We start from the raw sequence: 13,920 nt of genomic DNA, 5'->3' as shown, positions 1-13,920 counted from the left end.
AGACTCTTGGTTCAGATTTCTGTGCTATCATTACTATGATGATAAAGGCTAACAGTTATTTCAACACTTACCATGATAACGTCATCTGTGGTGGGCAGGCATCTGTTTTGTTTGTTTTGCTGACATTGGCCCCCCACACACACACTACTTCTGGGTATGTCACCTCATTTTTCTTTTGGGGAACCACCCCCTCCTACTCTAAGTCCATGAAGAGTCCCCTCTCTCAGGCATTAACATGTGCCTTAAGCCACACCAATGAGGCTCAACTGTGAGACTCTGAAACCAAGGGGGAAATGTGAGTTAGAGGCAGCCCACAGCCTCCCTGCCCGCCATATGGAGCGAATCTGCCTGCGCAAGAGGGAATTTGAATTCCTGGACCCAGTCCTTCCTAAAGTCAGATGTGCTTACAAATTTCAGCTCTGTGCACCAATGAGCCTTTTCTTTTAGATCTGCATAGTCCAAGTGGTAGCCACTAGCCCCATGTGGCTAAAGTTTAATTCATCAAAACTAATTAAAATTTAAAACATTCAGGTTCCCAGTTGCACCAGGCACATTCCAAGTGAATATGGTACAGAAATAGAACATTTCCACCACAGCAGACAGTTCTATTGGACAGTGCATGTGAGCCATGTTTCCGTCTCTTGTGACTAAAAATCTCGACTGACATAATTGTAGCTCTAAAGTTTCTCTGCTCCTGTGGTCTCTAGTTCCTTCTAGTCCTATTAGAATTTGTGGTTCTGTTTAGATTCCAGCTGACACATCTGTGTTCAGCTGGCCCTCAGTCTGGGGGCCCTGGTCTCCCAATGCCCACCTTGGACCAGGAGTTCTCCTTGCTGAGCAGGTCGGCGTAGAAGTAGGCCATCTTCCACTGGCCCTTGTAGGTGAAGCACCACATCAGCTCCCAGTAGCACATGTGGTGGAACTGCTTCCAATGCTGCTGGGCCTCACAACACTCCTCGAATCGCCGGATGGCCTGCAGGCACCTGCTGGTCAGCCTGGTGGGTGCCCACCCAGCCCCACCCTGCCCTCTAGACCCTTCACACCCTCCCAACTCCAGAGCAGCCCCGACCCCGCCCCCCCAGTGCATGGTGATCCAGCCCTGTGCTAGGCTCAGGTGGGGGCTGGGGAGCCAGGGGATCTGGCCTCCAGTCCTGCATCTACCCCTAAGTCTCACACTACCTTGGGCCCAATTACTGTCCCTGTCTGGAACTCTAGTTTTTCAATTGAACAATGAGAGGTCAAGACAGAGCTATAATGGAGGGGATAAGAGGCAGTGGAAAGTGGTAATATTATAGTGATAAAATAATGTCTGTCTCAGAGCAAACTCCAAAGGTTTCAGTAGTTTCCACGAAGTTACCTGGGCCTGGGGCACTTTTCCTGCCACCTGGAGAATCACAGCTAGAGCTGGCTGGAGAGCCCAGAACTCCATGCTGTAGAGTCCGGCCTGGGCCTTGGCTTAGTGCTGGAGTGTCTGCTGGGACCATGACCCTTCCCATCTCTAACCCTTCTGACAGCTCCTCTCACCCGGCTGGCCCCACCATTCTACGCACCAACTGCCAGCCTGATCACCACGCCCTGAACTGGTGGTCCTTCCTACCTCTCTGCCTCCTCTAGCACCCTCTCTCTCCAGGAGCGCCACGGTCCTTTATCTCCCTGTCAAAAGCCCACTTACCACGAATGCCACCTCCTCCCTCGTCTTCCCAAGTGCCTCTCCTACCCCTGCCCTCTTGCTGGTTCTCTCTTGGGCCCTCCTCCCAGTCTGCCCTGTCCCTGAGTATGTCTGTGTGTGCCTGTGGGACCCTGAGCGGTCCTCAGCACTGGCCCAGACCCGCATCACTCACTGCGTCAATGTTGCCTTTAATGGCTTCAATCCGCCCCGCAAAGAATAGGAAGATGGCGCCCTGCAATGACACGCACGTGGGTCCCTGTGGGTCTGCAGGGTGCTCATGGGCTGGGGGTGCCAGGCAGAGGGTGGGGCTCACCTTAGGGTATCGATTCAAGTAGGGCTTCAGGAGCTTCTCTGCCTCCTCAATGTTGACATTCCCAGTACCTTGAAGTGGGGGGAACATAACACGTCACCTCCACTGGCTCCCGCGATCCAGCAACCTACCGGGGGATTCCTGGGGTCTCCATCTCTCCCTCTGTGAAGTGGGGATAATAATGCTTCCTATCTCCAGGGTGATGTGAGGATTAAAGAAGGTAGTGCAAGTAGCATCCCTGGCACATCACAGGGCTCAATAACCAGGAGCATATGTGCGTCAAGGCTGTGTCTACAGCGTCTTCATACCCTCTACAAGGTGGGCACAACCATGCCCCTTTCACAGATTAGAACACTGAGGCTGGAACCCAGTCACGCTGTGAGGAAGTGAGCAGGCCAAGCCCTAGGCTGGTTGATGTGGCTCTGCTGTTTCTGGTTTCAGGACCCCCATCCCCAGTCCTGGGGGCCTGAGCAGGGTCTGCAGCCCCCTCTCCCTCTTGGGCCAGGGCTCGCCCCACAGGGAAGCCTACCGAGCACAAAGGTGAGGAAAGTGTGGTAGCACAGCAGCAGCATGACACAGAGCACGGCGCGGAAGCTGTGCCCTGACGCACCCTCCTCCAGCTGTAGCAGCCCGTAGTCCTGGGGGACAGGAGGACAGGCTGAGACTCCTAGAGAGGGGCAGGGGCCAGGGCGGGAGAGCCCTGGGACCCTGGAGGCTGGGTCAGTGGTGTGGCCCTGAGCAAGAGGTGCCTCTCTCAGTGCCTCAGCAGCCTTCCTGGAGGGAGGGGACAATGCTGCCAAGGCCAGAGCAAAGGCCTGGCCAGGCCTTGGGCGTCCCCTACCTCCTTAGCAGCCACATCCCCAGGCCTCCCTGTGTGCACCTGCTCGAACGCCCTGCGGTGGGCACTGACGGCCGCGCAGCCAGGTCTGGTTGGGAGGAGGAACAAGGAGGCCGAGAACCCTGACCACAGGCCCAGGGCACAGATGGGGCCACGCAGACGGCAACCAAGATTCTTGGGGTCCGTGGACTGGCATCAGGGAACACTGAGTCACAAGCGAGGGTTTTCCCTTCTCAGTTCTCCTTCCAGCCTTCTGATGGTGCCCAGGACAAAGCCCCCGTCCTGCGCCCCAGTGTGTGCAACTCTCACCCGAGCTCCCTTCCTCACAGCAGCAGCCGGAGCTGAGCCTGGGCCAACCACGCAGTCTAGCAGGGCTTTCCTAACATTGCTGGGCCTCGTGGTATTTAGTTGTGTGATTCTGTTCTTATCATGCCAAATAATACGGGTTTTCATGTAGCAATGTTTCTTTTAAATAAATTTCGGTAAAGATTATGAGTTACTTTTGAAAAAAGTATATAATATAAATAATAATACAAAAGCACATGGAAGTGGCCAATATTGGCAAGGACTATAGAAAGTGCACTTCTGGGGACACATACTGGTCTACAGAAAGCCCTTGTTTCACTGAAGAGAGGCTCAGAGGGAGGGAGGGACTTGTTCAGGATCACAGGGAGAAGGCCGTGAGGCTGGGCTGTCCAGGGCTCCTGATTTCCAAGCCAATGCTCCTTCCCCCACACCGGGCCTCCTCCACCAGAGAGCCCTCCCTGATCTGCTGCCTTCAACCCTCAGTAAAGTCTGAGTACTGGAGTTCTCTGCTTCCTCCTTAAGGCATCTCCCAGATGAGGTGGTAGCACCAGAAAATGGCCCTGGAGGAAAGGACTTGCTCAAGGCCTTGAAGTGAGGAGGTGTCTGTGGGAAGGGCCAGGCTCCTGATACCGGTCAAGCTCAGAGAATGTGACCCCAGGCCACTGTACACAGCTGCCCTTCACACCCAGCCTTACCCCAGAGCCTCTCTACCCTATGGGGTGCAGGCAGGTATCACTGGTTTCATTCGACTGGAGAGAAGACAAGGCCCAGAGAGGTCTGGGCCTTGTCCGGGGGGCTGAGCCAGGGCTGGCACCCAGACCCTGCTTCCCTTCAGCCCCACCCTGTCCAGCCCAGCTCCAGGCCTGGCGTTTAGCAGGTCGGGGGCGCTAGAAGGCAGGTGGTTACCTTGTTTCCTGAAAACCCCACAAACTCCAGCAGCCGCAGGATCCTCGTGGGGAGCATGGACAGCGTCTGCAGGGAAGGGGGCAGATGAGCACGTGCACAAGGTGCCCCAGAGTGGGGCGGGGACCTCCCCCACCACCTCAAGGCTTGCTCTTTAAACAAGCTTTACCTGGAGTGGGAGAGCCACCACTTCTGCTCCCCCTACTTTGGAAAGGTCCCCGGCCACCTAGGGCCAGAGCTCTAAGTGTTCCCTGAGAAGCTCCGCGAGCAAGCACAGCTCTTCCAAGCCTCCCTGTCTCCACTCACACCGTGCCCTCCGCCTGGGGTGCCCTTCCCCACCTGGGAGACTCCTGGGGATCCTAAGGATCCAGCTCAAATGCTTACCCCACCCGTGAGAAACCTTCTCCAAAGTCCCGCCAGGAAGAGGACTTGGCTGTCTGTCTCCCGGGTCATCAGCTGTTTTCAGGCCTGTCTCCTTCCCTGACACTGGTAAGTGTTTAACCACCAGCTCTCGGGGGCAGAAAAAGCCCTGATTTATTGTGTTTGTCAAGCTGTGGTGCTGTCAAGACTCCCACCGTGTTGGGAATGATAGTGGATCATTGGGATAAAAAAATAGAAACCAAAGGAAAGGAAAAAATATTAAAAAAGAAAAAAAAGAAAAAAAGACTCCCACCATGGCGGGTTTCAAGCTAACGACTTGAGAAGAAATGCACAGATGGACTCCGCCCAGCTGAGAGCCCCGTAAGCCTCACCACGGGCCTGGTTCATCGCTGGGTCTCCACGCCCGGCACACGGCCAGGCACGGTGGCACTCAGCCATGACCACGTGTGGGGCAGGGACATGCAGGGAAGATTTATCCGGAGCCAGTCACTGTGGAAATGGGGGAGAGGCACGCCCACTCACCAGGTTGAAGGCCCCCACACCAAGCTTCACCCCTCCTTCGAAGTGCCTGTGGTTCTCTCCCTTGCAGTACTGTGACGACTGGACGAGGCTGTCCAGCTCCCTGCGGAGAGATACCAAGTCTTGTTTCAGCCACTTGCTGGGGGTTGAGGGGCGGGGCCCAGTAAACTCCCACCCAAGCTGCTCTCTGAACTCCCTGGTAGTAGATTCTTAAAGTTCTGGCGATCGAGAGCTGATATTCTAGGAATCTCTAACCCCATCTCCCACTGTGATAACATACATACTCCTTACCCCTGAATTCCAGCCACATCGGCCCTAGTGCTCTCTGCCTTGTCCAGCTTCTGGGCATTTGTCTGTCTCTGCGTTCTGTCTAGAACAGGGTTTCTCAACCTCAATACTACTGACATTTTAGGCTGAATAACTTTGTTGGGGAGGGGGCGGAAGGGGGGCTGTCCTGTGCATCCTAGGATGTTTAGCAGCATCCCTGGCCTCCACCCATGAGCTGCCAGTAGCATCCTCTCCCGAGCTGGACAACCAAAATGCCCCCCGACATTGTCAAATGTCTCATGGGGAGCAAAATTGCCCCTGATTGAAAACCACTGGGCAAACTCAAACATCCCCTCTTCAGGAAGTCTTCCTGGAGTCCCTTGGTTGGAATTCAACTCTCTTTCTCCTGGTCACCAACTGCACGGAGCCCACAGCCCAGCCCCCATGGGGCAGGACAGAGGCTTTAGTGATGTGTCTGCCCCCTTCCTGGGCTGAGCGCATCTTGAGGGCTTTCGATCAGCAAGCACTGACTGAAGCTTCTCTCTGCCAGGCACTGGAAGCAGCAGGGAGCAAAGCTACCAAGCTGCTGCCCCCATGGCATTCCCACTCTAGGGGACAGACCCCCATTGAGTCACTGTGAGGGTGCTGAGAGTCTCAGAGGAGAAGAATCCTGGGGCCTGACCCAGTCTGGGGATCAAGGGAGGCTTCCCTGAGGAGGTAACATTTGAGCTGAAGTCTGAGGGAGGAGCTGGGGCTGCCCTGGTGCAGAAAGTGTTTCTGACAGAGAGAACATCGTGTCCAAGGCCCTGAGGTAGGAATTAGCCTGTCACAGTTGAAGAACTGAGGAGATGGCCAAGGGCCTGCGGCACAGTGAGGTGGGACATGTGGCAAGGAGGGCAGGGAGAGCTCCAAGGAACAACTTGGCAGTGACCCAGGACTCTATTCTAAGGACAAAAGGAGCCTCAGGGGTTGGCACAGGGTGGCCTGACAAGGTGTTGCTTTGGAGACATCGTTCTGGCAGCCGGGAGGAAGAATGAAGGGGCCAGAGCACTTGTCTGGTTTTCCAGACAATTCCAGCCCAGGCCCCCGGGGAACGCGGCATCCACATGCTGTGGGCGCGTGGTGCCTCGGCAATACCTGGCAAGCAAGCTCTCGACGTGTCTGCAGGGAGACGGTCGCATTAAATGGGGAGGATAATGATGATAAATAGCCTCAAATCAACTTTTAATGGAAAATAAGTTTTAATGCAAAATTTGGCAAGGGGAAAACTGGGTTTTAAGAGCGTTTTTGTTGTTGTTGTTTTTGGTTTGGGAACCGTAGATAAGGCATTGTAGAGCCATATTGAGTACAAGTGCTCTGGATGGAATCTTCACTCTTATCCATAAACATGGCATGTACCTGGCCCAGTCTGAATGTCAGGGACCCAGAGATAGCGTGGAAATGACCCTGGCCCCCAGGGAGCTTGTGTGTGTGTGTGTGTGTGTGCATGTGTACACATCATCCCTGTGTACTAGAGGGGTCAAGGAAGGCTTGCTGGGGAAAGTGGCATTCGGACTGGGCCTTAACAGGCATGCAGTTCTATTGCTGTTCCCTAAATGGCTGTTCCTATAGCTGTCTCCCTGCCCCCACAAGACCAAGCTGTTTATGCAGAATCTGTGACTTATTTTCCCCTAGCAGAGGGTCAGGCACAGAGTAGGCACTTAGGGGACCAAAAAGAACAGAGACAACCAGAAAACCAGGGGAATATTAGTCCAGAAAACTGAGGTCCCGAGGGCGCAGAAATTTTCCTGAGGTCACATAGCATTCTAGCTTCTGGCCTCCAGTTAACACTCCCCCTCTCTTTCCACAAAGCAGCCTGAGGGGGACAGGGTGGTAGACGCTGTGGCCCTCAGCCCCACTCACTTGTAGGTCTGGTAGCTGTTTCGAACTCTGATGCCGCCTTTGATGAAGCTCACCATGTTCTCATCCTGCAGGGGGGAAAGGTGCTGAGGGCCTGGCCCAGGCAGGTAGCTGTAGGCTTGAGATGGACCATACAAGGCTCTGGGCCTCCACTGCCCCTTCCTGTGCCCAAATCTATGAGGACCCTGGGGGGATGGGGTCAGAGGTCAGCCAAACCAGGCTTCCCTGGCCCTTGGCCAAACAAACCTCCAAAACGCCCAGGGAGGGACCAGAACCTCCCTTAACCAGCATCACACGTGCACACACTACGTGCTCGGAGAGAGGCCTGGAGGGGACACTCCGATGGCTAACGGGGCCTGCCTCTAGGTGGTGGGACTGTGGGAAAGGAGGGGGATACTTATTGTTGGATTACGGTTTTTACAACAAGCAGGCATTTATCACATTTATAATTTAAAGCGCCAATACCTACAGCCCGCCGGCAGCTCCACTCCGGGTGTGCACCCAAGAGGAACAGGAGGACATGCGCTGTGGAAGTCACCTTCAAGGAGGTTCATAATAGCCAGGAACCAGAAACAACCCAAACGCCCCACAGCAGCAGAACGGATAAACACAGCGTGGTGCGTGGTGAGGCTGGGTGAAGGGAGGGAGTCCCACACAGCAGAGGAAGCCCAATAGCAACTAAAGCATAACCATATGCTGTTCAGACATGAATACGAAGTGGATAAAACTATTTTTAAAAAATAGAGTGGGGGTGATAAACACAAAACTCTCAGTAGTGGTTCCCTGTGGGGGTCAGGGAAAGGGTGCGGAGGGGTCCAGAGGGTGAGGAGAGCTCCGGCCAGCGTCTGTCCTCCAGCTGGGGGATTGGGTGTTCATTATTTGCAAAAATATAATAAACAAATAAATAAAATAAAATGCATGATGTAATTATTAGAGTGAGCCCTAAACCAAGCATTAGGATTAATCTAATTCTAATCACCTGAGGTCCAAAAAGACAGAAAAAGAGCTAAGAAAAATAAACAGCACCCAACACTAATGAGTAGCTGTCCCTCTCCCTCCAAATACATACATATACATGATGATGATATGATGATATGTAACCAGGCTTTCTGGTAACATCATACAGTGACAGTTCTTGAAATCACGCTGTGTTGTGAGGAGATGCGGGCTCCGACCTGGTCAGACCCAGGTTCAAATCCCAGCTCACCATTTGCTAATCATGTGACCTTGGGAAAGTAACTCCTCTCTTCTATGTCTCCCCTTTGCAGGCCTCCAAGGTGAAGATTAAATAATAAATGTAAATGTTCAAAAAAGCAAACGGTAACACATGTAAGGTATGTAAAAACTACACACCTGTATTATCATCAAAAAGCCTGGCACATCGTAGGTGCTATAGCATTTGCTGAATGAATCAAGTGTAATGTAGGCTTTGCGTCAATGCCTGTCACCACCATGTGACCCTGGCAGGAAATGCAGCAGTCACGAGGTAGAAGCAGCACCCTGGCAACGCTCACCCTCCACATGGAGCCTGGCCAGGCTCAGGAGAGTGGGGGTCGCTGAGCCTCAGTCCTCGCCTGGATGACAAGGGGATGAGTCATGCTTGGATGTGGTGACTGATGCAAAATTCCCCGCCCGCTTGTCCGAGCTGGACGCTCCTACCTGCAGGAAGGTCAGGGCTGCTCTCTGCAACAGGCACTCTGCATAGCAGACCTCAGCGTGGATTTCCTCTGTGGGGAGAAAAACAAAGCCCCGCAGCCTCCTGGGACTCTCTGTAGGAGACTTGGGCCAAATCCACCTGACTCCATGTCCCCAAAAACAAAGGGAGCCTGTGTTAGCACCTCCCCCTCCTCAGCCCCGTCAGCCTGGTCAAGCTCCTTCAGAGCATCCCCACTGTCCCCAGTCAGCTAGCACCCCCCTCACCTTCTGGTCCCCCCTCCACCACCCAGGAGATTGGCAGTCTCCTTCTTGTCCCCCCAGCATCGCTGTAGATGCTGCACACCCACCACCACTGTGTGGTGCTGGAACCTTCAAGGGCTCTCCCTAACTGCTTGTGGTCGGCCACTGCTGCCTCCAGGACTGCCACGTATGATCACAGAACAAAGACATCCTACAGGCTACGACAGCTAAGACCACCTCTTCTACCGTCAGCTGTCTCATGCCCCAGGTCAGCTGCTAGAGCCACATTTCCCTCTGGTGCACACACAATCACTAGGATGATTAATCAGCAAACCTAACTGCACACACAATTCTAAGCACCCGTTGCCTGCGGAGCAAAGCCTATGGACCTTGTGACAGCTCTTCCTTTCCTCGATTTCCAGGCTCTCAGCCAGGCATGCTGTCAGGTAAGTGGGTCTCACCTGCCCCCCACACCCTCACCAGAGAGCCAGGGCCTGGGGCCCCCTTGGCAAAAACTGGGAGGATAACTGCCCTTCCTGCCCCTCCCTGGGCCTGGAGCCAGGCCACCTGGGCTCAGCATGGTTGAGAGGACGTCCAGATGCCACACCTTCTGTGAACTGGCCCAGAGTGGGGCGGTGCACCAGGCTGCTGAAGGAATCTGTTACGGAAGACTTCCTCCGGTGCCTGGAGAGGAGAAAGGGGCCTGAGATGAGGATGAAGAAGGGGCCACACTTGGCTCTGCCCCTCTCTGCCACACTCCAGAATAAACTCCTAGAGAGGCAGCACTAGCAGAAAGAACATAGGCTTTGGGGTCAGACAGAGAAGGTTTGAAATTCTGGCAAAATGGTCTGTGAGCCTCACTGTCCTCATTGGTAACACAGGGACAGTTAACACCGTATCAGTCACGGGGCTGAGCATATAAAGCAACCCCCTGGCCAACCTGCCCCCCACCTAGCTGATGCTCTTCTCCCAGCCTTCCTAGCTCTGGGTTCCTCTCCCTAATGGAGGTCTCTTCATGCCCTGCCTGTCCTATCACTCTTGCCCACCCAGTCTTGGTGCCTGCTCACCCTCCCCGTGTGCCAGGGAGTTTTTCCAACAGGCTGTGTCCGGCTGAGGACACTTATAGCTCTGCGTCACCCTGAGGACGAAGCCTGGGCTCCTGCTGTGGCCTCCAAGGTGTGCAGGCTCCTCCCACTGGATTCTCCAGACATGAACTCCTGGCAGGTCCCCCAGGCTCAGGTGTTCTCACACCTTTGCCCCTGCTGTTGCCCTGCTTGGAGCCCCCTCGCTTCTCTCCTCCACCCTGGCCAGCTCCTAGGCACCCCTCAGGCCCTGGCTCAGGCATCGTCTACCCCAGGAAGCCTGTCCTGCTCCTGTGGAGGGACCCCCATGACACCTTGAGCTTCCCTGCACCATGCCGGGAGGTCACTGTCTGTGCCTCCCTGACCAGGCGATGTGGGCATCAGACTGGCCCAGGTCTGATGATTTCTGGGGTCGTCAGTGCCCAGCACAGGGCCCAGCCGGGAGCAGGCGTGAGTGTGTGCCCAGTGAGCCAGTGCACGAGCACTTGGGGTCTGTCAGCGCATTCATTCAACCAGCAAATGTGTACCAACCACCAATTATGCACCAGGTCCTGTGACTGGTGTCTTCATGAAGTCCCCAGGATAACCCTATGGTGTCTCATCACACCAATTTTACAGGTGAGGCAAGTTGAGTCCAGAGAGGGACTTGCCAGAGGTCAATGAGTCACTAAGTGAAAGAGCCAGAATTCATTTTCTCCCAATCAAGACTGGTCTCTAGAAGCTGCTTAGTGACTGGCTTAGACAATAAATCTAAGGCAGGGGTTGACAAGGACAGCACTTAGCACTTGGGGACACAACATCTTAGCCACAGGAAGCAGCACGAATAGTGGCATTTTAGGCACTAGGATGGGCCAGGGTGACAGAAGGGTGGGCCTCACAACCTGTAATCCTCGCCCCGACCCCTGCCATCCCCAACCTCTGACACAGCGACTGTGCCTCCTTCATCATGTTGCCGGCAAGTAGGATGTCCTGAGGGTCAAAGGTCATCATGGCCTGCATCTCCAGGATGGTGGCATACGTCAGCGAGTGGTACATGCTCTCCTTGGTTCTGCCAGAAAGAAGGACATTGAGAGCAACAACTCCTGGAACTCCAGAGGTAGCTGGCCCTGGGTAGATCCCGCCACCGGCTCCTCCTTCTGCATGGGGGACAGACGGGACAGAGGTCCAGGGATAGGGAGGGCCTTGCCCAGCTCTGATCCTTTCACTGCTACTCAGAAGACCTCAGATCCTGTTCCCAGCTCCTCCTCTTCTTGCTGAGTGGCTCTAAGTGACCTTCCAGAGCTGAGCCCCGGTTCCCATCAGCTCGGTAGGGGTGGCAGCAACAGGCTGCTGTGAGGACTGAAAAAGGGCTTTGGCAGCGTGTGGGCCTGTGGCTGCCCTTCCTGATGCCCAGGGCCTGCCTCTTGCAGGCTGGGCCCAAGTCCTGCCTGTGAGACCGTGTTGATCCCCTGGGCATACCCCACTCCCTGGACCCCCCTGCTGGCCAGCTGCTGCCTCTCCCTCTCCCATCCAGTCCCCTGATCATGGTGCCCTCGGGTTGAACCCTCCTGCGGCTTCCACATCCCACGAGACAACGCCTGGGCCGAGGCCACAGGACGCCAGCCCTGCCCACCTCTCCAGTCCTCTTGTGGCTTTTGCTCCTCCCCCCAACCACCCATCTGGTCACACTCAAGACTGCACCCCTGCCCACTGAACCACACAGACGTTCCACAAGAAAACCCTACTCTTCCCTCCTCCCGGCCTTAGCGCATGCCGTTCCCTCCACCTGAAGGGCCCTTCCCCACCTCCGCATCCACCCACTCATCGGTCAAGGCCCTCAGATGCCTCCGAGGCCACTGGGAACCCAGGGCTCCTCCGCAGGGACTGTGTGCCTGTAACGGAGGCCCCACCACACTGAACTGATGGCAGTGCAGGCCCAGCTCTCTCCCCAGACGGAGGGCACCTCGAGGACAGAGCTTGTGTGTGACACATCTCTGTCCTCAGCACCAGCGTGTCAGGACCGACCAAGATGGCCTCAGGAAACCTTGGCCCCCCCCAGCTCCCTGCTCTGCCACAGCCCCGGGCTTCTCAGCCACAGGGTGTGTTGGGGGCCTTTATCCTAATATACAGAGAGGGCAACAGGCAAGGAGGGATGGTGACAATGCCAGTCCCTCTCTGCACTTGGGGGAGTCACTTGACATATCTGAGCCTGGGTTTCTGCTTCTGCAAAATGGGGATGGTAGTGCTGGCCTGCCCCGGGTCCCTGTGGGCCAGTGAGACTGACTGGGGGGGGGCCTGCCTGGACAGGAGGCACTGGGGACTTCTCCCTCCCTCCCTCCCCCATGGCCCTTTGTTAATCATTTATGAAGCTCCTCAGGGCCAGGCCTGTGCTAGGAACTCCAGAGGAGAGAGATGACTAAGGCTAATACACTGTTTTATTGTAAGATCATGTGACTTTGCTCATTTTCCTCCCTTTCTCATGCATGAAACACCTGTGAATTAAGTTGCTTTTTTACTTCTGGGTGACCCTCAGGTAGAAAACAGAGTCTGGTGTACCCCTCACCAGCCCTGGCCGCCAGCAGGGCCCCTCCCAGGCCTTTGCCAGGACCACGCAGTTGCAGTCGGGGGCAGCAGCTTGTGGAAAGGAATCGGCTGCCTTCAGAGTCCCTCAGACTCAAGTTGGGATCTGGCTTTGCCAGGCACCAGCTGTGTGACCCTGGCACTTCTCAGAGCCTCTCTGAGCCTCAGGTTTCTTCCTGTAGAACAAAGACAATAACCTTTCTCTCCCAGGGCTTTTCGAGTAGCTTAGATAGGATGCCAAAGCCAGGGGCCACATCACCAATGCTCCATAAACGTGAATCCCTCCATGTCCTACCAGGGTCAAGGGTCGCTTCCCTGCATAAAACCTTCTCCTTGAGGAGGGGCTTCCCTGACAGCACACAGACCCGTCCCCCAGGCCTCTCCAATCAAGCCCTTGCCTCTGTCCTCTCCCACTGCAGGGACTCGGAGCCACTGCCCAGCCCCACCTGCTGAAGCCAGTCTGGTGCTGGGCCCAGGAAGAGGGACAGCCCCACCCAGGCTGCTGGCAGACAAAGTGGAATTTCTAGTCTGAGGCCCACGTTCCCAACATGCACCTGTGGCTAGGAAGCCTGGATCCTCCCCAGCCTACCACCTGGAAGCCCCCTAATTCTGGTCTGGACTGGGAAATGGGGTACAGAGGTATGAAAACCCCCAAGCCTCAGATACCCAAGTTTAGTTTGCACCCCACAAGTTCTTGTTTGCGTATATAGTATCCAGACCTCTGGGAGCAACAGTCTCCTCACTCCTGAGCTGAACCCAGCTCTAGGACATGAAGCCCACTGGGGTCCCACCTTCTGGGCCCAGATCAGCTGTCAAGACAGGGAAGGTGCTGGAAGAGCCATCAGCAAACCAGGGTGTTGGGGCTGAGGACTCCTTGGCCACCTGGAGGGCAGCTAACCCCAGTGGCCAGTGCCCGTCCCTGCTCAGCTAACACCCAAGGCTCGGGCCTTGTTGGACACTTGTCAGCCATCCCACCCTGCCCTTGTCCCTATCATCGGGGCTCCCTGAGCCTGACCCAACCCTGCCACTCCTTCCAGGGCCCCACCCACCCCAGCGCAGTCCCAGCCTCCCTTCCCGAGGCCCTCTCAGGGCTCTCTAGGCCGGAAGGCAGAGGCAGCCCCTCTGTCTCTGCAAGTCTCTGCCCCTTCATCCTCACTGAAGCTCCTCCTGCTCCACTTTCTGGTCCTCTCAGACCCCACTCACTGCCCCGCCCCCCAGCCCCAGCTGCCAGGGGACTCCACATCCCCAGCCTACCTTCCAATGCCCTGCCCTCCTCCTTCTGTGACCTGCT

At 55.6% G+C, this 13,920-nt stretch overlaps 1 protein-coding gene across 6 annotated transcripts in view; it reads right to left on the bottom strand.

Annotated features, from left to right (window-relative positions):
• The window catches only part of TTC39A (tetratricopeptide repeat domain 39A), a 39,438-nt gene that overhangs the window by 12,322 nt on the left and 13,196 nt on the right, over window positions 1-13,920 (bottom strand). For 5 of the 6 annotated variants that reach the window (XM_045548053.1, XM_045548054.1, XM_045548051.1 and 2 more), the window contains exons 3-12: window positions 10,987-11,118; window positions 9,596-9,672; window positions 8,752-8,819; window positions 7,096-7,277; window positions 4,930-5,029; window positions 4,030-4,095; window positions 2,509-2,617; window positions 1,983-2,050; window positions 1,842-1,901; window positions 812-973 (exon numbers count right to left, since the gene is read on the bottom strand). In XM_045548053.1, the coding sequence (XP_045404009.1) occupies window positions 812-973; window positions 1,842-1,901; window positions 1,983-2,050; window positions 2,509-2,617; window positions 4,030-4,095; window positions 4,930-5,029; window positions 7,096-7,277; window positions 8,752-8,819; window positions 9,596-9,672; window positions 10,987-11,118 (1,024 nt within the window). The remainder of the gene's footprint in view (window positions 1-811; window positions 974-1,841; window positions 1,902-1,982; window positions 2,051-2,508; window positions 2,618-4,029; window positions 4,096-4,929; window positions 5,030-7,095; window positions 7,278-8,751; window positions 8,820-9,595; window positions 9,673-10,986; window positions 11,119-13,920) is intronic. The other variant, XM_045548055.1, reaches the window with a different exon arrangement.

Source organism: Lemur catta, chromosome 3, assembly GCF_020740605.2.
Source record: "Lemur catta isolate mLemCat1 chromosome 3, mLemCat1.pri, whole genome shotgun sequence".
In the NCBI taxonomy this organism is placed as follows: Eukaryota; Metazoa; Chordata; class Mammalia; order Primates; family Lemuridae; genus Lemur; species Lemur catta.
The sequence above is the reverse complement of the archived record's forward strand: the minus strand, read 5'-3'. Positions and strand labels throughout refer to the sequence as shown.